The sequence below is a fragment of the Argiope bruennichi genome, chromosome X1 (genome assembly GCF_947563725.1).
Source record: "Argiope bruennichi chromosome X1, qqArgBrue1.1, whole genome shotgun sequence".
NCBI classification, from domain to species: Eukaryota; Metazoa; Arthropoda; class Arachnida; order Araneae; family Araneidae; genus Argiope; species Argiope bruennichi.
This window is the reverse complement of record NC_079162.1, coordinates 72,901,272-72,924,668: the sequence shown is the minus strand read 5'-3', so window position 1 is coordinate 72,924,668 and position 23,397 is coordinate 72,901,272. Positions and strand designations below refer to the sequence as shown.

Below are 23,397 nucleotides of genomic sequence, written 5' to 3'. Positions count from 1 at the left end.
TCAGATCACACATCGAATTTGAGCCCCCTGGTTCAGTGTGGATTTGAGTTGTGTACATAGACAGGCATACATCCAAAAATGAGTTATTTTGATTCAGAAATTTAAAACATGGGGATTCGTCGAAATCTCGAAGTTGAATTTTCTTTCACAATCATAGCAATTTTTCTCTATGCATTTCGTATTGAAGAAAGATCAATAATGATAAAAATAGTCGGATTCATTAAAATTTCAAGGTTGAACGTTTGCTGATTGCAATATTTGCTCTTCGTTTAAATCGTTTTCCAGAATAAAAAAAATCAATTTAATAATTTGCTTTAAAAGTTAATTAAGAGTTATTTTTAATTCATGCCACATTTGTAAGATAATGATATCCTGGAATTTTACATTATAGAAATTAACATTAATAGTTGTTAATCGTTATATCGATGGATTTATGCTATAAGAAATTTTATCTCACCATCCATTGTTTTTACAATTTTATATCCAAGGTTTTTATTTATAAAGATTTTCATTCTTTATTTCATTGCCTAGGTATCCGATCCAAAATAATTAGAAAAGCTTGTAGCTCTTCATTACTTTCTCTATTGTCAGCGATTTATTTTGCTTATAGCAAGTAATTTTCACTGTAAAAATTTCGTAATTTTAAAATCCTTAAGAAGCATTTCGGCAATATAGAATATGCTACCAAATTAATTAGTCTTTTTTTTAATTTATAAAGCTTAAATTATAAAAGATTCGAGTTTCATTTATATTCAGGAATAATTAACCACAGCAGTATTTTTATAATTTTTTAAAAATTAAGAATTTAAAAATAACTCTCATGAGATATCGGAGCGATTTTTAATGAAGAAATTTTGAAAGATTTATCTGACCTAATAATTGCTCATAATTGACCTACTTAGTCTAGCACTTTAAAAATAAAAATTGTATTTATATAATATAATATAATATAATATAACATAGTATAAACAAGTAAATGCAAGTAAGATAACAAACTTAATATTTGTTAAACTTCTTTTTTTTAAAAGTTATTTACTTTTAGTTGAATTATAAATTTAGAACAAACATTTTCTTGGCAATTTTTCTGTGCAATCATGGGAAAAAGACTTCATGAATGAGTTACAATGATTAAATGAATAAAATTTTGAAATGTTTTTTAATAATTTAAAATCAATTTCCTTCATTTTTAAATGATGGGATTATTGATTGGTTTGTTGTTTAAATGAGTAAAATTTAAAAACGTTTCCATGGTGATTAAAATTGCGTTTTAAAAACACCTTATGATGATTAAATGAAAGCACAAAATGTTCCTATAAATTTAGCACAAAACAATCTAAATTAATTTCAGTGTATTTAGTTCACGTTCAGAAAACACAATATGATATGATGGTTGACTGGTTTACTGAGTTTAATGGCACAAGTACCAGATTTGGCTGTATAGTGCTAATATGAAGAATGTAAAGTTCCGAAATTGTAATAAAAATTGCAGTAGAATTTCACATTGTAGAAAAAATAAATTTTATTTTATTTATTTATTTGTTTTGTCCAGAACACCTAAACATTTTAAATATGATTTCAAATCTTAAAAATAACTTAAAATTTAAAAAAAGAAACTTTTAATTATGATTAAATAGTCAAAAGCGTGGCAACACATGCTACAACAAGATTCGAAAAGTTTCCTTTTATCAGGATCTATTGACACTGTAAGTGTTTGAACATCAAACCAACGATTCATGTGAAAATCCACCCAAAAAATTTTATTAGTGTACTTAAGATGACATTAGCATTTTGAAAGTTGAGCAAGAGCATGCATTTATTGCTTCAGCTAAAATAGATCAAGCCATAAAATAGCTCTTCCGCGTTCATATCAAGAATTCTTTTTCTTATGCATGAGATCGAATGATCGAACCCGTTTAAGCACGAATCGGTGATTTCAGCGGATAATATTCCAGTAAATGCTCTGGTCAATTAGACAGCGAGTTTATATTTTAATAGACTTCCATTTCTCAAAGTTTATTGAAAAGAAGAAGTAATTTTTTAACTATAAATATTTGTTAACTAGAATAATATACTGGAAGGGAATTGATTATTTAGAGATACCTGTTAAAAGGAGTAATATACTGGAAGGGAACTGATTATTTAGAGATATCTGTCAAAGGAAGTTTTATACTGAAAGGGAACTGATTATTTAGAGATATCTGTCAAAGGAAGTTTTATACTGGAAGGGAACTGATTTTTAGAGTAATATACCGTACTCTAAACATTCAATAGAAAACATAGGTGTACTTATGTGAAATGGCATCCAGGGCAAATACTCCCCACTTTTTTTATAAACACCATTCTTATACTGTCCCTAACCCTGCTAAAAAAATAACGTTATTATAGGGGAAGGAGGAGTCGAAATTATACCTAAATAATTATATTAAAAAACATTTTTGAATAATATAACTAGCAGGTACATATAAATTATTTAATAAATTAATTAAACGATTTTTTAGAATTAAATTATATTATAAAGGTAATTATCAGTAAATAGCTAAAATGTACAAAAGCATCTGAAATTATGTTTTAAAACGTAATGATTGTTAAATCGAAATGTATATTATATGCAATTTTTTTCAAGAGAGCTTATAATTATATCGGCATAATTAAAAATTATCATAAAAATAACTTCGATTTTTTTATTCAAGGCCTTTTTAAGTAGTTTAAAGTTATGTTATATCAAGAATTTCCTAAAAATATTTAACAAAATTTCATTATAAATCTTAAAAATTTAAAAAATGGTTCAACATTTTAAAAAAATGGTTCAGAATTAAAAAAAAACATTTTAATGATATTTTATCATGATGTTTAAAAGATGAATGAGCTACTCGTATTCAATACATATTAGTTATTTTTACTAACACCATACAGTTATTTTTACTAACACTAAACGTGATGATGTATGTGTCTGTGATTTGTCTGTTGATTGGCAATCACAGACCAGACTGTTTGACTTTTGATTAAACTTAGCATGCATATACTTCAATGATGAGAGCTTGTACCTCAAGGCAATTTTTCGAAATTTAAATTAGTTTTAATCAATCAAAATTTCATTTGTCTCAGTGATGACTTTTGAAAATATTATTATACAAAATTAATGTTACATCCTCTTAAAAATTAATTTTTTTTCAATAATTTATATATAAAACTTGATTTGAAGAAGCAAGCGTATCGTTTACGATTTTCGTTCTTCATTACTTGAACAGTCAAAGTGTTAGCTTTTGTCAAGAATTCTTTGTCCAAGCTATAGGTTCCCAAAGTGGTCCAGGTGGACCCCCAGGGGTCCATAGGAGACCAGATGGGGGTCTACGTAGACGTGAAAAGGAAACAGGGGTTCACAAGTTGTAAGTGGGGGTCCACAAAACATTTTCTGGTTTTCATAATAAAGAATAAAAATTTTGGCTTGGATTTACCTATCAACGTAGGCAGGTAGCATCATTCACTAGGTAGGTACTCAAAAATTTGAGATTACTTCTTACAAAACTGAAGCCAAATATTGATAATTTGCTGTCAATTCATCAAGTACATTCGTCTCATTAAAAGTATGACTATTTTTTATTGTTGATTTACATTTCAGAGTTCATTGTTGATTTTTTGTCAATTGTTGATTGTTTGTAATAATAAATGTTTATAATTTTGTATAACCACAAGTATTATTTTAATAAATAGGACACAAGAAAATGTGCTACTTTTTTTTTTCCTTCTTAACACCTCCAATTCAGGGTGATATTTTTTAGGAGTTTTGGGAATACAGTAGAAATGTAGCAGCATTGAGTCTACCGAAAATAATAAAACTTTGAAAGTGGTCCACGAGAAAAAAAAGTTTGGGAACCTCTGGTCCAAGCCATGACGAGTGCAGGGTAGCGAACCGAATAGGAAGGCAAAAAGCAAGTAAAAGAGTGATCGCGAGAAAAATATTCTGAGCTTACGTAATTTCAAAAAAGGAATTTGTCAACTGAGCGTTTCGATTCCGTGGGAAAATGAATAGCTAGTGCAACTTAGACTTTGGATTTGAATGAGCATAATAGCCAGCCAAAATAATCCCTGTTTATACTGCTCAGTTCTGTGGTAATGGGGTGACTGACTATAATATAAAAAAAAGTACAACTTAGAAGTTAAAGCGAAGCCGGAGTTCGAATGATTTTAACTTTAGAAAAATTACTTTTAGAACAAAGCTAATTTGAAATTATTACAATAACGATGTGCAATTTTCAAGAATTTTAACAAATTTTTACAAATATATCTAGATTTGACTTTCAATAGTAGTTTTTATTACTGATATTTTAATGAGATTCATTTTATTGTTTCATTACGAAATTAATACAATTAGGTTTAGTAGCTGTGATTTTAAATCTATATATACAATTCATGTTTATAAATATTAACGGAAAAATTATTATTTATATTAGCTTACGGTATCAATGGCTTATTTAATTTATAACGAAAAAGCGAATTGTGCCGACTTGTTTTGCAATCTGCCTGTGTTTGTTTTGCCTGAATTTTTTAGACTACTTTTAAATATTACAAAGGTAATTACTAAACAATATTGCAAGAATGATATACAAATGAAAATCCATGCTCAATTCTTAAAAAAATTCTAATATCATGATACATTTGATGAGTTTTATGAACAGAAATGTATCAGTTTAATCTCAAAATCAGATATTTAAATAGAGACATATTTGTTACAAATCAAAATTGTGAAAATCTTAGAAATAAAACACAAAAGACAAATTTGAATTTAATTTCTAATATGGTCAAATGTTAAATTAATTAAAGAATATAGAAATAAAGTTCAGGTACATATTCTTAAAAATAATTAATATTAATTGTTTTATCAAATTAGGTTCTGCATTTGGCAATAAAATATTTAAACAGATTATTTATTTTTAGCACTTTTTATTTTAATACTGAATTGTTGATTTAACTAATTTCACACACTTTCACAGGAAACTTTTATATACATTTATTATTAAAGAAAATATTCTTGGGGAATTTGAAAGTATTTTTTCATCAAATTAAATTAAAGAAAATAACTCAGCAATCGATACTACAATTGAAAATATGAAAAATGGAATAGAATACTGGTTCGAATAGAAAATTGAGCTTAAATTAATTTTTTAAACTTTTAGGAATGCTACTTTCAAAATAAACGAAGGAATATAAAATTAAATACTAAATGTTTTGAAAAAATAAAATTAAGAATTCGGTACTAAACTTTACATGAAAATATTTTAAGTTTTTATGAACATTAATTTATGAATAAAATTATGTAAAGGAGTTGTTCGATTAATTATTCAATGCCAAATAATATACAATCATACAGCAATTAAATGATTATTGGCTGTATAAACTTCTCAAATTGAGAAGTTATACAGCCAAACAAGTATTTTTGTTTACATAAACATATATGTATGTTCTGTTACAAACAAGTATGTACAGAACAATCATTTTCACGAATAATTCGTATTCAAGGGCGAATAATTCGTATGTTATGGACCAAAAAACTGTCTAGATTTTTTTTTCTTTTGTCGTTTCGTGAGGTGAATTTACAACAAAATTCTAGCAATAAAAAGCAACAAAAATATCAGATTCATAATTCGTTACTCCATCTATGCCCTGTTTCATCATAATAAGTTCTTATTACTTATAATTTGTACACTTGGGCTCTTTTATTATTAATGAAATTTATTTCCGTTCTTCTGATTCAATTTAGTTAATAAAAATTTTAAACAGCCTGCTAGATAATTTAAAACATTAATTATTATTTTGCTGATTAATTGTTAAAGTTTTCGGTGGATAGAAATATGACCTTCTAAGCTTACTTGTACTGAGCCGATTTCATGTTCATCATCTTTTATCAAATACTACTTCCATGACGCGTTTATATTATGACGATATATCTGCTTTTGCATATTTATCAACAAAAAAATATTTTCGAATGATTTGATTATGAATGTCAGAAATTATGTTAATGCACGTAATTTAAATAATGAATTTGAGAAATTTCGAGATAACTGATTATGTTATGATATGGAAACCCCCCCCCCCCTATATTTTTGTTTTTAAGAAGTTTTATTTTAGTTTTAGAGATAAAAGTTAAAAAAAAAGTTTTTTTTTATGCAACTAATTTATTCTACTATTTTGGGCATCCTGCTCCACTCTAGTTACGCCACTGGTCGGGAGTGACCCTTGTCCACCTCTGTGCTCCACGCAGACCACCGCTAAGCCTAACCAACATCCCTAAGCTTCAATTCAGTAGCGGCCATAAGGTCGCACATGTATATCAGTATAGAGCTATCTTATTTGTGAGTCAAAAACTGTTAAAAGATTACACTATCTAATTATTTTTTTTCTATAATCCCAAACCACACACGCGCGCTGACTTCGATAATGAAGAAATACTAAAAAAATTGCACTTGCCTGTATTAAAAATAAAAGCTGAAATTATATAATAATACCATATTTTAATATGAAAAATTACGCGTTATATAGCCTTTACACCGAAATCCATTTGGAACATTCTGACAGTGAATAACTCTAAATCCATTTATTTTCTTTTTCTTTTAATGAAGTTTTAATTTGTTTAGTATTATAAATAATTTTCTTTCACAGAAAGGGGGGTTACCCTGATTTATCTCCTTTATTGACAAATAACAAGTGTCAAATGATAAAGACAATATTCTGAAATAATAGCACGGAAAGTATATTTATATTAATTTTGCTTTTTTTAAAATTAAAATTAATGCATTGGAATTTAAGTTTTAGTATATTTAACTAAGAATGAATGTTGTATATTTTCCTTTCTTGAATTAAAAGTAATTTTTTTCATTTTTTATTTTTTATTTACAAGGAAACTTATTCCACATTTGGGTCCAGAATCTCAAAATCTTAGGGGCAGCGCTACTTCCAAAACACTCCAGGGCAAGGAGTAATTTAATTACTAATTACCATTTATAAATTCCACATATCGGTTCTTTGGTTTTAACCAGAACTCAAATAGATCCAGGCGCCGGTAAACCCAAAATAGCAATCTGGTAATGTGATGCTAATATAACTAAAATAACAAACCAAAAAAAAAAAAAAATTGTGGCCCTGGAATTTTTCCCCCAAGCAAATGATAAGCTTAAGAAGTTTGAGAAAAAAGAAGTTTGTGTTGCATCGATTAATTACCAGTCAAACAAGATAATTTTTCAATAAAAACTGAATATATTTTGTATTAGCAATATCTTTTTTCACGATTTTCTATTACGCTGAAATATCTAATATGAAAGATTGTTTTAAGTTTCTATAAATGTTAGGATTTTTGAAAACTTTATTTAAAAAATTATTAAACACCTGTATTTAAATATATTTATCTCATGTTTGTAAAGATTGAATTTCATAATCGATCTTTCATTTACTTCATGATGTGTTATTTTAAAATTTTCAACTCTCGTATGCGAGACTAGTATATTCTTTATGAAAATACACTATTTTTAATATTTTCAGAATTTAATCTTATAACTTTAAACGAACAATTCTTGTATATATATATATATATATATATAAATTTATTTATTTCGTGTATCTCGGAAGCAGTTTAACAATTTGGAACAAATTTTATATTTAGATAAGGTTTTGCTTTTTAAGTTTATCTGTATAGGTGTCTTTCTTGGAAAAACGCGATTTTACTCACACATTTTTTTATAACTAACTTTTAGAAAAAGTATATTAAATTTACGCTTCGAAGTGTGGGCTGTGCAGTATAGTAGCCAGAACAAAGTGAATGACGCTGGTTCTCGTTTCGGGCCGCGCATTTTGCTTTATTTTTTTTACTTAAGTATTTATAATTAATATTATTGGTTTTTTAATTTATTTATACTGGTGTCTTTCCTTAAAAAAACGCGATTTTACACACACACAAAAACATTTTTTATAATTAACTTTTAGAGCCTTTTTCCATAAAACTGAGTATAAGTCCAAACATACAATGACAGATAAAATGAAAAATGAATGCTGTAATAAAGCAGATTGTTTTGAATAACATGTTAACTAAATGCACTTATGATTTCTTTTTATTTAAATGACCTGTTTATATGTAGGTAAGATTAAAAAAATATTCATGTGTAATCAATATATGATTCATATTTAAATATTTTCAAAAAAAAAACAAAAAAAACACCAAGATTTTACAAAAAAAAAAAAAAAAAAGAATGCCCAGCTAAACTTGGTCTTCTAGTTATTTATAACTTAACCATTAAATTTTTCATCTGTAACCCTGGCGTCACTTGGCAGTGAGTTTCAGAAACCAAATTTAAAACTTTTAAAATAAAAAATAATAAAAATTAAAAAAAAACTCTTTCGAATGATTTATTTTATTGAGAACAAAGGTCAGATTCTAGAAAGTATGACCCAAAAGGAAATGGCATTTAATTTCTATTAGTTAAGGTATCTTTCTACCTATGGAGACAAATTTTTGAAAAATTCCCTCTAATGAGCCTATTTCAGTTCATTTTCTGGATCAATGTGATTGCAAATAATGAAAAATATTGATCAGGAAATTCTGTGCCAATTGAGACTCTGTAAAATGTGTCAATTTGGGTAAAAAACAGGGAAAATTGCAACAAAAAACAAAACACTCTACAAAAAATTCTATTGCACTTAATTCAATTATTTTTATGCCCAACTTACTTACAGCTATGTCGAAGGGAATGAACTAGAATCTAAGAAATATGTGTATTTTCAAAAACGTTATAATTAATCGAGCATTTCTGTATTGAAATTTTCACAAAATTCGTTGTTGAAAATTATATTAGATAGCTCTAAAAGAAAAACTACTCAGTTCAAAGTTTTATCCCTAGTTTATAGCCTTTGGGATACGTAAGGTAAGATATATTCAAAATTTCAAGGTAATATATTAATAAATTTTTAAGATATCATGTTTTGCATCTGAAATTTTTTTTACGAAATCCAAGTTTTTCAAAAAATTCATTTCAAGTTTCCATTTGTCTTGCACTAAAAATGTTTCGTAGACATAGACAATGTTCAAGATACGATTGCCAATCCTTTCGGCATAAAAACTATTCAAAACGTATTCTAATAAGAATAACTTGCTGATAGAACATATTATAAAATAAATTATAATTCAGGGAAGCATGTATTTGATAAAATGTTGGAAAAGTTTCAACTTTCGGTTTCGTTTTCGGCTACAATGGTTTGTAAAACATCACTTATGTCGGTTTCTATTTATCGGAGAATTAAAACCAACGCAGATTTAAAAACCCAAATAAATGGGTTTTAAAATAAAACAATAAAAAAAATGTGAATTTTGACCCAAAACTGCCTTTTAAAAGTAGACAGAGACCTTAAATCCATCATAATAATTACTTATAAACACACGACAGTTTATTCCCGAATATGAAGAAAATTAACTTTTATTAAAAGATTTTGTCCTCCGATAACGATTCAAGAATCGAAATCAATGCTCAACCTCAGTGCTGCTAAGTAATCCTCGCACTCTTATTCCTGTCGCATTTGGTGACTTTGAAACAAGTTTTCTTTTTGTCACTGTGTATATGTTTTGACTTAAGGGCTGATTTCTATCTTTTCAGGATGTTCGCACGAAACAGAGGAAGCACGAGAGGTGCTTGCACGCGAACGACTTACAGATTAGTTTATTTCGAATGACTTACTAAAGAATTGATATTAGACTTTCTTTTCGGTAGAAAAAACGTGCCATTTTATGAAAGCGTAATAAAGCATACAAAAAATGTAGCATTAAGTAAACAAGAATATTAATAAAACTGTTAATGAGAAATTTGAATGGATGTCATTAGTTATTCGATGAGAGTTGCAAATTTTCTTATACTTCTTGGAAAAAACAAAAGTGTAATAATAATGAAGAAGCTTAGAGCGGAAGAATGTAAAAGTACGATATTTTTTACGCAACATGTAAAAGTGCGATATTCTTTAATATCATTTATGTATTTTCGGATCTATGGTAAAACAGCAGTATGTATTTAATTATATTTCAGTTCTCTTATGTTCAAATTTGAGTTACGCGTTATAATAGGCATGTATAATAACATTTTTATCATTTTTCACATTTTTTTATCTATATAAATAAACCTAAAACGTCAGTTTTTATTATTTTCTATATATTAACTTTTTACACTAAAATCGCAACTACAAAACAGTTTTTTTTTTTTTTTTTTCAAATTTGCTCACAAATATTTTAAACTTTAAAGACGTTTTAGCAAACGTTTAGTGTCAAGTAATTAAATATTTACATTTTTAACAGTTAAAAATTGATTTGATTGCTGATGTGCAGTTCAAATTGTTCAATTGACGCACGTAGTCAAAGCAATCATACAATCAAAGAGAAACGCAGAAATAGCTTGCACACACAAGAAATGCAAACTGTTTAAGAAATTTCCTTCAAATTTCACCCACAAATACTATGAATTATCTATATAAATAAATTAAATGCCCTCATTGATCTATCTATTCCGATTGGATCTAAGACCGAACCAGAATCCAATAATAGAATAAGCCAACGATGACATTGGATGAAATTAAAATTATCTTAGTTTCTTTTATTTTGTCATTATTGGAAATGAAAATTCAAATCCTATTTTGCCGTCAAGCATTTTATGCAATTTTTTTTTTAATGTCTAAATTGACTGATATATCTACACGTAAATAAACCTAAGTATAAATAGAAATTCTTTATGGGATTATAAACATCATACTTTATTTACATTTTTTATGTTGGTTTGTAGCAAGGGTCAATGAGCTGAGCCCTATAATTTTTATAATTATTTTTATTATTATTTGAAGGTTATTGGTAATATTTTCCATGATCATTATTTTTATTTCATATTTTGGCATTGCCCTTTTTATTTTTCTGTTAGAGGATCACTATTTATTTCAATCCTATTTTAGGGACAAGTTTTGATTTGAATCTTCGTAAACATTATGAATAAAGAAGATACCACTACTTATTTACATTTAAAATGTATTAAAACTAATAATTTTTTTTATTACTTAAGCACTGTGTTAATATACATGAAATTCTCTACTACGACTTTCGATAGTTAATCTGCGACAATCATGTCTGAGATATTGTTAACAAGATAAGAGGACTAGACGAGCAGATCTTCTAGTATATATAAACAAAAATGGGCTTCTAAAAATAGTTTTACGTTATGAAAATTCTTACTCGATGGCGAGTTCAAATTTATCAGAGATCAGAAATGCTTTTCAATGACTAGACCCTGCGGCGTGTCGATTAAGTTCAAGGTTCGACTCAAGTTTCAGTATTCTGTAAAGACGATGCATTTAATTTCAAACAACAGAACGGATTTTCTTCTAATTCCAAAGACAAATACCCTGAAGCATAAGGATATTTTAAATGAAGGTTTCTAAGCAATTGCTAATTTTTTAAAATAATAAAACACATTATAAATTGGTCTTTTTTTCCAACTCAAAAATTAGCTGCCGCTTTCAACCCGAGTATGGTTAAATTTTTTATTCCGTTAATTTTATTTTTTCTGTTTTTAGTATGAAATTTATTGCTCATTAATTTTTCAAAGATAATTTTTAGTTATTAATATTATTTGGATAATTTTCTGGCTTGCATTATTTTTTAAGTTGATTAATATGTTTTTTAATTCTTCATTTATCCTTAAGAGTGCATTAGTAAGACCGAGTCATATATTTGTTTTAAAGAAGCTTCCATATCTTATAAATTAGTTCGTTATTGATTATAATTTTATATAAAACTGCAGTCAATTTGAGTATTATAAGATTTTATAAAAAGTTATTCTTGAATTCATAAAAATTAAAATAGCAATTAAACTGAAAAAGAAAGAAAAGATGAATGAAAGCTTTTCAGTACTTGAATCAATAAATTAAGTCTATTAAAATTTCAGTTATTTAATAGAAACAATTAATTTCCTGCATATCATTTGTAGCACTAATCATGCTGAAGAAAATAACTAAAGGAAAACTTTTACAACCATAAACGTTGAAAGAACAGTCACTGAATGAAAGAATATAATCTTCTTTCAATTGTTAATGATGCCCTAAAACATTTTCAACGCCGTTCCAGCCATTTCTTTTTTAATGTACTGGAAGCATAATTGAATCCTATTCAATGTGTTCGACCTTGGAAAGAAAAAAGTCAGCGTCGAAAACAGGAAGAGTAATGATATGCTATTTGAACAAACTATCCGCAAATCTCTTCTACGGTAAGCTAGCTGTGTTTACAAATTTTGTTTTCATATAGAAGTGTTTGTTTCCGAACAAAATGACGGTCATTTTTTGGAAAAGGATTATTATTAAGAATAAAATATATGAATTCCTATAATTTTCTATTTAATTGCATTTTTATGGATGTATTTTTACTTTTACACTTTTGTTAGAGAATACGTGAGAAAGCTTCGGGAAGATTATTCCCATTGGTTTTGTTGAAGAGACGACAAATATATAAATGTATCATCTTTCCAACAAAAGCATAGTTCATCATGATCTAGATTTTTTTTGTTCGTAGAATTTTTAAGCAATCCATTTAAAGACATCAATACATTTTCCTTAAAAATGAAGATATACATTTGGCAATTTATCTAAATAACTTTTGTCAAAATAGTATTGCAAATTCTGCTTTTTCTTAAGCAGATGCAAGCTCCATTCGCGAGAATACAAATATTCAGCAGGTTTAGCTCATTCCGAAAGCTAGTATCCACAAAATTGAAGTTGTTAAGGTTACTGAAATTCTACCTGAAACGCTACTTCGAAGGAAGGAAAAGAAACATTCGACAAAATCCAAAAAATTTTCAAACATAATTCTTAAATAGATATAATTTATTAATACAGCATAAAACTTGTAAAGATTAAAGAGATCACATTCTTTGAACAGTAAAATATCGAATTCTTTAGATACCACCTTCTAAAAACTTAAATTCAGTTTTTAATTGAATTATTTATCGATTACTAGAAAACGGACTAGGACTATGATCTGAAATGCTTCTAGCTCACGACTGAGAAAAAATTGCTTTTCAAAATTAAAATTTTATCTGTAAGGTGAATATTTCTATCCTTGAAACATCTGAAAAATTCGAAATGGACGAAAAAAAAAAAAAAAAAAAAAGAGAGAGAGAGAGACAAAAAATGACAAACTTGCCGAGATCTAAATGCCCCCCCCATACACACACATATACATGTCTTCACACAGGCCAGATAAGGAATTTTGATATATGGGACTGGATAGGCCAAGAACTGATAAAATATTTGTAACTGAATAAGTTTTGTTAACGAAAGGTAATGAACTAACGAAGAGTCGCTTGTAATTTGGACATATTTCCCTTTTGAATAGCTAATTTTATTTTAATGATGCACTTAAATTGGGCTTTTTTTTTTTAAAAAAACTTTCTTTTACGTTTACGAAGACAATTTTTTTCATGATCGCATAAAAGGAAATAATCTTCGTAAATAAAACTTTAATGCTCAGAAATTTAAATTTACTTTAGATTAATTAGCATGAAATAGCTTTAATGGCTTGCCACATTGCAGAATCCATAATAAATACAGTTTTGGTCATAGTTTTCATGACTCCAACAATGATCGTGACTCAATGTTTAAGAATTGTTCGTTTTCATTATTATCATCATCAATAAATACAGAAAGTATTATTTCTCTTACATTTGAATTTATTCGTAGTGCTCATCCATAAAAGGCCTTTTTACCGCATTGTCCATCATTAAGAACTATTTGTCGAAGATCCAAATATTGAGGGGCGGCTCCATGAGGTACAGCAAAGGAAACATACATCTATAAGTAAAGGAAGAGAAGAATAAAATATAGCTGATATGCATATGGTAATAAAACAGAAAAAGTAAAAACGTTATCTTTCAAACAGAACTGATGAAACTATTTTCAGCTCACAGAATTTATTTTCCAGCTTTGCATTATTCAAGAGTTTACATTATACGCACGCAGGTGAAAGAATTGTTTACAGAGCAAAGGCTGCGTTTTTGAGCTGCATAAATCAATTCGACTTTCATCAAGTTAATTTAAACCTTGTGCCATGAGAATATTGTTGAAGTTACAGAAGATGCTTGAACTTTGTCAATAAACGTCTTGGAAAGAATAGAAAATCAATACAAAAATTTGATCTTTTTTGACAAAAGGTTGATGCACCTAGGAGCTTAGAATACTAGAAAAATTATCGGGAAGAAATTGGACAAATTAATTAGTGCCGGCTTTTTTTTTGTTGTTTGGCATAAGTTGCATCTTTGACTACGTTGCGCCAAACAAATTTTAAATCCATGTTCATTCTAGAAAATTGAACATGAAAGCTTTGCCTTGTCAGTTGAATTTCGGGGCAAACATTAAAGTATTTTAATAACGAGATAAAAAAAATCAAAGAAAATTAAAATTCTTACCAAACTTGATCCTCCCCACCAAGAGATTGGAAGATCCACAGTAGTCCAATCTTTAGCGTCAGATGTGATATTCAGGTAATAATAGCCATTTGATAGAGTACTGTGGAAAACTGAGCTCAATTTGTTGTTGGATCTGTCTCCAGCTATCTGCGGTCCCTTTCTGTATTCGATTTTGAAGCACATTTGTTTCGAAAAGTCCATTTCTCGAGTGAAGTGCAAAATAGAAGATTGCCCACCACCAAGTACAATAGTTGCGTATGTTCCTAGGAAAAATAAACTGTTTTATAATTTTCACACACAAAAATAAAATAAAAAAGGTAAAAGGAAAAAATGTTTTCTGTCAATTATTCTTTAAAAATTAGTTCCAAATTTTGAAAATTTAATACATATTAAATGTTGAATATTTAATTAGTGACGTTGTGTTACTGACAATCAAGGAAATTTTAATTTATGGTAGATTTTTTTTCTTTCATTATTTCGTCTTATTTAGTTACAACTTTTATTATTTAACCTTCGTCTCGTTTTTACAGAGTCATATTAAGTATAATGGCTTCCTGAAGGCGGTTTTTTTTCTAGTTTAATCTGAGTTTCTTATTCTGAGTGAGGATTGTTTTAAGATAAACTGCACCATTTCTTGATAGCTATAACAATAATGCTCTAATGTTAATCTTTTCATTTTTTTTTCAACATACAAATGACATAAACGGCTTTTCCTACATTGAATTGTTGCATTGATTTTCTTTTCAGATTATTCTTGGAAATAATCCGGAAATTGTTAGCCGAAAACCACAGAATAAATAATTCCATTCATGTTTTTCGATTGTATATTTCGCTATAAAACGCCCATAAGGTCAAAGATCCATTTTATCGGAGAAAATCGGAATAGCTGGAAGAAATTTATTTTTGAAGAAATATCTATTCTTTCTGTAGAAAATAGCACGAAGTTGAATTCAAAATAAATAATTTGTAAATTTCTACATTAAAAATTTTTAAAAAAAAAAAACTGAGTTCCAGGACACACCCATATATTTTGTCTCCACGGGCTCTTAAGCCCGTGGATAGATGCATTTTAATAATATCAATTAAACCCTTTTAATTATATTATATTAATTATTAATTTATGTTAATAATTATATTTAATTAAATATACATTTTTTCGTATATTTATTCACTTATAAAACTCATTAATTGATACTAATTACACCTGTGGGTACAAATAAGATATCTGATTCCTGTCTTCATACTGTATTTATACATATCAAATACTTCTATTCTACTTTGGCGAATTTTACAATGTTAATATCTTTTTATGCTGCATTTAGAAGTTGGAAGGGAGTATACGATTGACTGCAGTTTAAATGCATACAATTATATTAATAAAAAAAATCATTTTGTTTAGTTAAAATGATAAACAAGGTAAGGAAAAACCTCGAAGCCTTTAAAATTGGGTAAGCTTCATATTAAGTTATATGTCAAAATCTTTTTTGTCGTTTACCCTGTGAAAAGCAGAATCTGAACTAACGTTAACACTCTCTAATCAGACGATGGTCAGTTGAAGAAGAGGTCTCCAGAGACAGACTAGCTTGGTGGAGATAATAAACAGATCGTACGCCCTTCAAGAGCTATATCACTTTTCCCACAAATGATAAAAGGTGATGCTAGCGCAAAATATTGCTTCCTTTCTTGAAATATCCGAAACAATTTCGAATATTGACTTCGTTAATGAAGCATGGTTTATCAAATTCAAGATACGATTATGAGATTCAAAGAAAATGTGGAGCGGTGGGAACTTAAAAACAGGAAGAATTTTAATAAAATAATTACCATAGGGCGTATTACTCGGCTGTTTAGCTTAATGGAATATAAAACCCCCAAAAGATTGCGAATTTGTTTTAAAAATTTTATGAAATAGCGGAAATCCACTGTTTTTACATAATTAACAAGTGAAACAAAATTGAAATTTCATGTCCTTTACGTTTTGAAGATATGAAAATGACAAATATTCCTACCTTTTTTTTAAATAAAAAGACTCATTTTGTGGAATTTTCTTTTGTATTTCTCTAGGAAGTAAATATTCTAAATTAACCAATATTTTTCATCATTACCTTTTAGGTAAATAAAAGAAAAAGACAGCAGCTTATTAGTGTTGGGAACCCCTCAATTCTGATCTGTACTGTTATCAAAACAATAGTTATAAACTGTTTGAAGAAACATCTGCTAAAATGTAGAACCTTAACATTTTTTCTCTTGCTAACAGATTATTGAAAACAAGAGTGATAAAGTGTTAATATGATATATTTCTGTAACAAAATATCACTATGAAAGATTTAGTGAAAGTCTTAGAACAATCAGTAATATTATTCGGTACTCTGATAATTTCCCTGCATAAACAAGATAAATTTGACAGCCGATAAAAACACAGACCAATTTGAAACAATCCACCTGTGGGTACAAATAAGATATCTGATTTAACTGTATCAACAGACTCTATTTTAAGATCGATGTCAGTGACAAGTATACCTATAAAGGCTAAAGAATGGATGCTATCACACACTGGTTGATTTGGATGAACAAATATGAAAATAAAATATTAAATGTATAATCAAAACTCTTACTTTCATATAAACTCACCTTCATTATTATTATTAAATTAGTAGAAATGTATTATTAAGTAATGTTTTATAGAAGATGAGACTCATAGAAAACATGATGGAATAAAAACATATCATGTCATAATCTCCATGATAGCACAAATATGGTGCACGATATTATTCCATATTAAGCAATATTCACAATCTTGTATAGTATTATATAATACCATATAATATTTACAGATCTTCTCTTATTGTTGTAAAAAGCCTAATTTAAAAACCATTTGAGATAGACTTGTTATTACAATTGGGAAAATGCTCTATATACCGTAAAGAATAATTTATTTTTCATTCTATAAATCAGCAATTAAAAAATTACAAATTCTAAAATTTTATGCAGTTCTTTATCTCCCCCCTCCTTCCACGTTTAGTCATATTTAATAAAATATTCTTGACATATTAACATTTTAAAGAAAAAAAATTCTATCTCCTTCAATTTAAACGGACCAATCTATGACAATTTAAATTTCACTATTTTATATGAGTCAAAGCCCGCGAGAGACGCGCCGAAATTTGATTGATCAATCTACCTAGAAGTAGTCATTGAAATGATCTAAAAGAATCTACAATTGTCTACGACAGAAATATTTTTAACTTTATTATTTGGTAAGATTTAGTCGCAATAGAAGTTGCAACATTTTTGTTTTTGTTTTTATTTAAAATGCTAGTGCTCTAAAATTATTTTGTAATATATTATTTATAAAACTGGGAGACTGTATAGAAATTTAGATATTGTGATTTTTTCAGTAGTTCGCTTATTGACTCAAACAACACAATGCATAATTCTTTAAGTCGTTTAAAACATTTTTCCAATTGGAAATATATGCCGATCTTTAACATTTATAAATTTACTATTGGGCCACGAATCTAGAAGAAGCCCTATATAATATTATACAGTATTGTACAACATTATGCAATATTGAAAATGCTGGTCAATAATTTATAATATTGTGCAATAGCTTTGTGTTACTTTGTAAGCTTTTAAACGAAGCATTTTATTCCATAATATTTCCAATGTATCGTATCATCTATAAGATAGATAGTGTAGAATAGATATCCTGTATAATATCGAACAATATCGTATTACATGTTGTACTACATAGAATGATCTCAAATTACTTCTAATGCTGTTGCAAAGATTCAGTAGTCGTAATACGATAAACGATTAGAACCTCACAATAATTATTCGGTAATTTATTCTTAGAAAGCCACAATAGAGAAGATTTTAACCACTTTACTCTATTTAACTGAAAATTTTAGCTAATTAACCACTAATATCGATTAGTTGCCTAAATGGAGCTAAAATAATTTAAATTTTTCTGTATATCTTAACTGTTTATCTAGAAAAATCAAACGTACAATTCTAGGACAAAAGTTGCTTGTTTTTTGTATGATTTGTTTCCAAATGTCATATCAGATCACTTTAAAAGAAGATGATGCAAGCCGACCTCCAAAAGAAAACAGTTCCGTAAAATATATTATTATTATTACAAAAGGCATACTCTGTGCCTTGTTGTTAACACCTTTCATGATACATTACATTTTTTTTCCAATAGTGTAACAGAATAGCATTATCTGGCTCTTACGGCATTAAATTATGAAAAATTCACTTCGAAAAATTCTGCTAAGAGTTCAACGTTGCAGATATTTTTCAATCTTTAACAGATGTAAACGATATTAAAGGCTGCTATGTTACATTGTTTTATTTTCATCTTTTAACGTAGAATTGATCTACTTACCCTCCAGAACATCATTGAATTTTTTTATTTATCTTTCTTGCATAAAATAATTGTCCCAAGTCAAAACAAAACAAAACAAATAAATAAATAAACTATTGTTTAAAGCATGTTTTTTTAGACTTGGAAACGCATTACACTCAGCCAATTTCGTTTAAAAAAACACCTGCCAGTTTGTTGTCCTTGATCTTAAAATCAAAACATCTATCAATCAACTGAGAAAAACATCTACGTGGGATAGAAGTTTTTACACTATTAGTTTAACGACTTAATAAATTTGTTTTGGGAAGTTATTGTTTTTTCCTTTTGATTTTGATTGATTTCACATGGTATTTGACAAATTCCCATTAAAAGCAATAAATCTTTATCATGAAATCATCTGTCCCAAGTAATGATCTAAAACGATTAAAGAATTAAATTTTTGAGAGATAATATGTGAAGTTCAATAGAATTGCTTTTTGAACAATCAATTGATGTTGTTAATCCGGAAGTCAAATTCCAAAAATATTTTCTACTACCACCAAGGTTGTTTGTTACTTGTTCATAGCAGGGAACGAATTCCTAATAAAGAGTTGTTCTTTAATTTTCGATATTTTAATCATTGTTCGCAATTTCACTGCCCTGTTGTGACAACAACATTAAAACATATCATGTGATTGAATAAATACTTCAAGGTTGTATCTTTGTTTTTAAGTAAAGTTTTCTGATAATTTTATCCTTATAAAAAATCACTCTATGTTAAAATAAGTTTTCATTTATTGACACTGGAATCTACCTCTTGTGGTTCGCACTTGTATATCTCAAGAAATAGCGTATATCACCAGTGATTCATGGTTTGATATCTTATTGATAGCGTATACCAAAAAATACATAATTAATTATCAGTTAATGTTTTATATTTAATAGGAATTATTTATTGAATTAATTTACCAGAAGTTAATTAAAATGTGTAGAATAATTTTGGAACATTATTAGAATTACTCCGGCAGTAATTAATAATTAGTTGTTAAGAAATTACACCAGTGATTCATGGTTTGATATCTTATTGACAGCGTATACCAAAAAAATACATAATTAATTATTAGTTAAAGTTTTATATTTAACAGGAGTTATTTATTGAATTAATTTACCAGGAGTTAATTAAAATTTCTAGAATAATTTTGGAACATTATTAGAACTAATCCGGCAGTAATGAATAATCAGTTGTTAAGAAATTACAAAATATTGAACTTCTTAAGACAGAACAGCAACAGTATTACAATTTTAGTAATGAGGTTTACAGATGCCTTGCCGTCAATGCAGCCAATTCATATGGCCGCACTATTTCATGACAAACGTAACCACGCATGATATCTAATGTTTGATGCATGTTATTTAATACCTTTTTGACTGCAAGATGCGTCTTGTATTCCAAAAAGGAATTTGACACGACACGTTTGATGTCTATCACGTTACTCCATTATCATAATTAGTCACTTTTTCAGTCCTTCATTATCATAATTAGTCCTTTTTTAATGATTTGTTACTGGTTTAGAATAGACGAATCAGGCTTAGTAGAAGTAAAATATATAGTTGAATCGAAACTTGTTGACTTTTATGAATTAAGAACTGCTATACAAATACCAATATTTGTGGTTTGTAGTCGTCTGGTAAAGCCAAGCACCAATAAAAAAACAGTTTGTTAGAGAAAATTGGAAAATACTGCTCTAGTGTCAAGGTGCTGAAATATATAGCGCTGTTGTGTGAAATTAATTTGTAATCTTTATTCGAATTTTAAATCTAGCACCACATTTATGTTCTTGACACATGTCGCTGCATGAAGATTGTCCAATAAAATTTTAACTCATTTTTTTCATTAAAATTGTCAAAAAAGTAGTGTCAGAATATATATATTGTTTTATAAGAAAAAATGTTTTTTATTAGAAAAAATTCTTATTTTTTCAGCTCAGAAAAAATGCTTAAAGAAGTTAATAACCCTCTTTCCCTCTACGTCTCAGGAGTTTAAAAAGAGAGAGAAACATACGACACCATTACGACACTACGTCCTTGAAATTTATAGCATTCCATTAAATTTTTAAAACGTTCTCTATTATTTTACTTCATGTTTTATTCATTAAAATGAAAAGAGTAATTTTATAATAAAATGTTTTACTACGAAAAATAATTTTTTTATTTGAGATTTATTCAAAGAGGTACGTTTGCTTTTCTTTTTCATGGTGTTGAAAATTAAAAAAAAGAAGGGGGAGGGGACGAATTCAGTGCAAAAATTCTTTAGTATTTTGCATCAATATGTATTATTTAATTTTTTATTAATTAAAACACATTTGTTATTTTTTGTGAGTTTTACAATATTTATTTTTATTCATCTGTTGAATACGTGTTGCCAGAATTTTGGAAAAGATTATTTCCTATGTAAATTAGCGTAATAAATTTTTTTACAGAGGAAATTACCCAATTTATGTCTTTAAAATTGTTCGATTCCAATTCTCAAGAGCATTATTTGTTATTTTTTAATTTTAAAGACTTATTGAGTATTTTAGTATATTTTTTATAAATTTTTTAGTATATCATTATCAAAATCAATTTAGGAATTGTTTCAAACATAGGAAAACAAATTAAAGAGTGGTTTTTTAAAGTTATTTACTTTTACAACTCAAATAAAAATAACCCATTTACATAAAAAGACAAAGACGCTCTGTATTATATTTTCAGAAGTCACGAGCGATATATCGATGAAATCAGAAGCAGTTTGAGTTTTAATAAAACTTACATAACTTCTTGTTTTTGATTGAACACTATGAGACCGATTTCTTTATTTAATGCAAGAGGAATGACTTGTACTATGAACTTGACTTTTATTAGAGGAAGAACTTGCACTATCAGATTTTTTCGTGGGAATGCTGTAACAGCTGTCTGCACAATAATCTTTTACTGTAAATCAGTAGAAAAGGGATTAGGCGGAGCTTTTCTAGGATTATATAACACTCAGAAAAGTCATCCTTATCGGAAAGTCAAGATAAGGCTGGTCCCTGGTTTTGAAAATTCTTCTAGGAAACATTCTCATTTGAATGTTAGTACTGAAGTCTATAATAAATAGTTTTTATATAATTATTTGGGTTAATATAATATAAAAATTTTTGCCGTCTACCAGGTCGGAAACCATGGAATCAGTCCATTCTTTAGTGATATATATTCACACGCACTGTTAATTTAGGAATCCATTGGGAGTCTTCTAGAAAAGAAAAGCGATGCAACTTTACACCATAGGAGGGGATGACATGTTTCCTTTTTTTGCTGATAGTCGAATTGTTACTAGGTTTAGCATAATATTAAAAAATTTTGCCGTCTACCAGGTTGAAAACTAATGGAATCAATCCATTCTCAAGTGATATATATTACACACGCACTGTTAATTTAGGAGTCCATTGGGTGTCTTCTAGAAACGAAAAGCATTGTAACATTACGTCAAAATACAACATTAGATTTTACGTACAGTTACATTCGTCATGTAATTGTGAATGCCAGTGGATTAACTCCATACGTAACAAATTTATCAAACACACCTACTAGTAAATAGCGTTAATCGATTTACAGCGACACTTATGGCTGTAGGGCACGTTTCCTGTTTTTGCTGATAGTCGCTTTGTCCAAATACATTGATAGATAGGTACCAACTCAGGGCAGACGCGGAAAGAATTAGATCAAATGATGCTGGTGGGAAGGAAAGTCGCTAAAAAACGCTGCCTTCGAACTAAGATTAATTTCTTCATTATAATTCTGTGACATTGTCATGTTTCGGTGTACTGTAATTCTGTGAAATTGTCATGTTTCAGTGTATCAATGGCATTAATCTCTTCGAACTGTATTTTTTGATATATACTTATGCTACTGTCTAGATAAGTGTAGTTTGGTTGATTATACCAGCACAGTAGATAATCAGTAAACCGACAGCGCATTAATATGGTTTCTGCTATAGTCCAGTGTTTTCAAATGGTCGAACGCAAAACGTTAAAAGGAAGTCAAGTTATATTTTAGCCCAGTTTTATTAAGATCTGTTGTAAAATCTTATTTTTATCACCGTCTTTGTTCCATAATAAAATCGAGTCTTTTCCATTTAAGCGATGAAACCGACATCTAGTCATGCTGCCCCTATATTTCCGTCCAGTTTTTCACAAAGTATTTTTTAAATCTTGTTTTTTAGCCCCCGTCTTTTATTAGTTCTAGGTAAGGCAGTGTTAAGAGGAGGTGTTTACCTGCAGATACTTTCCTTGTTTTCCAGTTCCGGACGCCTTCAATAACAAACTCACACCACTCGGAGTTGGGATGACCTTCGCGAAAGTTACACCATAAGTAAACATTTCCACGCGGAAATTCTGGCTGAGGTCCAAAAGAGTTCACAGTCTCTGGAATGAAATAAATACAGCACTTGAGTCTTGACATAACTGATGACAAAAGTGATTTACATCAGAACTTAAAAGATCTATGTGTCCCAAGCCCTCGGTTCAGCTCTTCAATTGAATTCATTAGCATCCAACGTCCTCA

The 23,397-nt window shown here is 28.3% G+C and overlaps 1 protein-coding gene across 2 annotated transcripts in view; it reads right to left on the bottom strand.

Annotated features, from left to right (window-relative positions):
* The window catches only part of LOC129958637 (CRISP/Allergen/PR-1-like), a 173,627-nt gene that overhangs the window by 15,153 nt on the left and 135,077 nt on the right, over positions 1-23,397 (bottom strand). For both annotated transcript variants that reach the window (XM_056071237.1, XM_056071236.1), the window contains exons 7-9: positions 23,109-23,258; positions 14,469-14,731; positions 13,726-13,854 (exon numbers count right to left, since the gene is read on the bottom strand). In XM_056071237.1, the coding sequence (XP_055927212.1) occupies positions 13,747-13,854; positions 14,469-14,731; positions 23,109-23,258 (521 nt within the window). In that variant the 3' untranslated portion in view covers positions 13,726-13,746. The remainder of the gene's footprint in view (positions 1-13,725; positions 13,855-14,468; positions 14,732-23,108; positions 23,259-23,397) is intronic.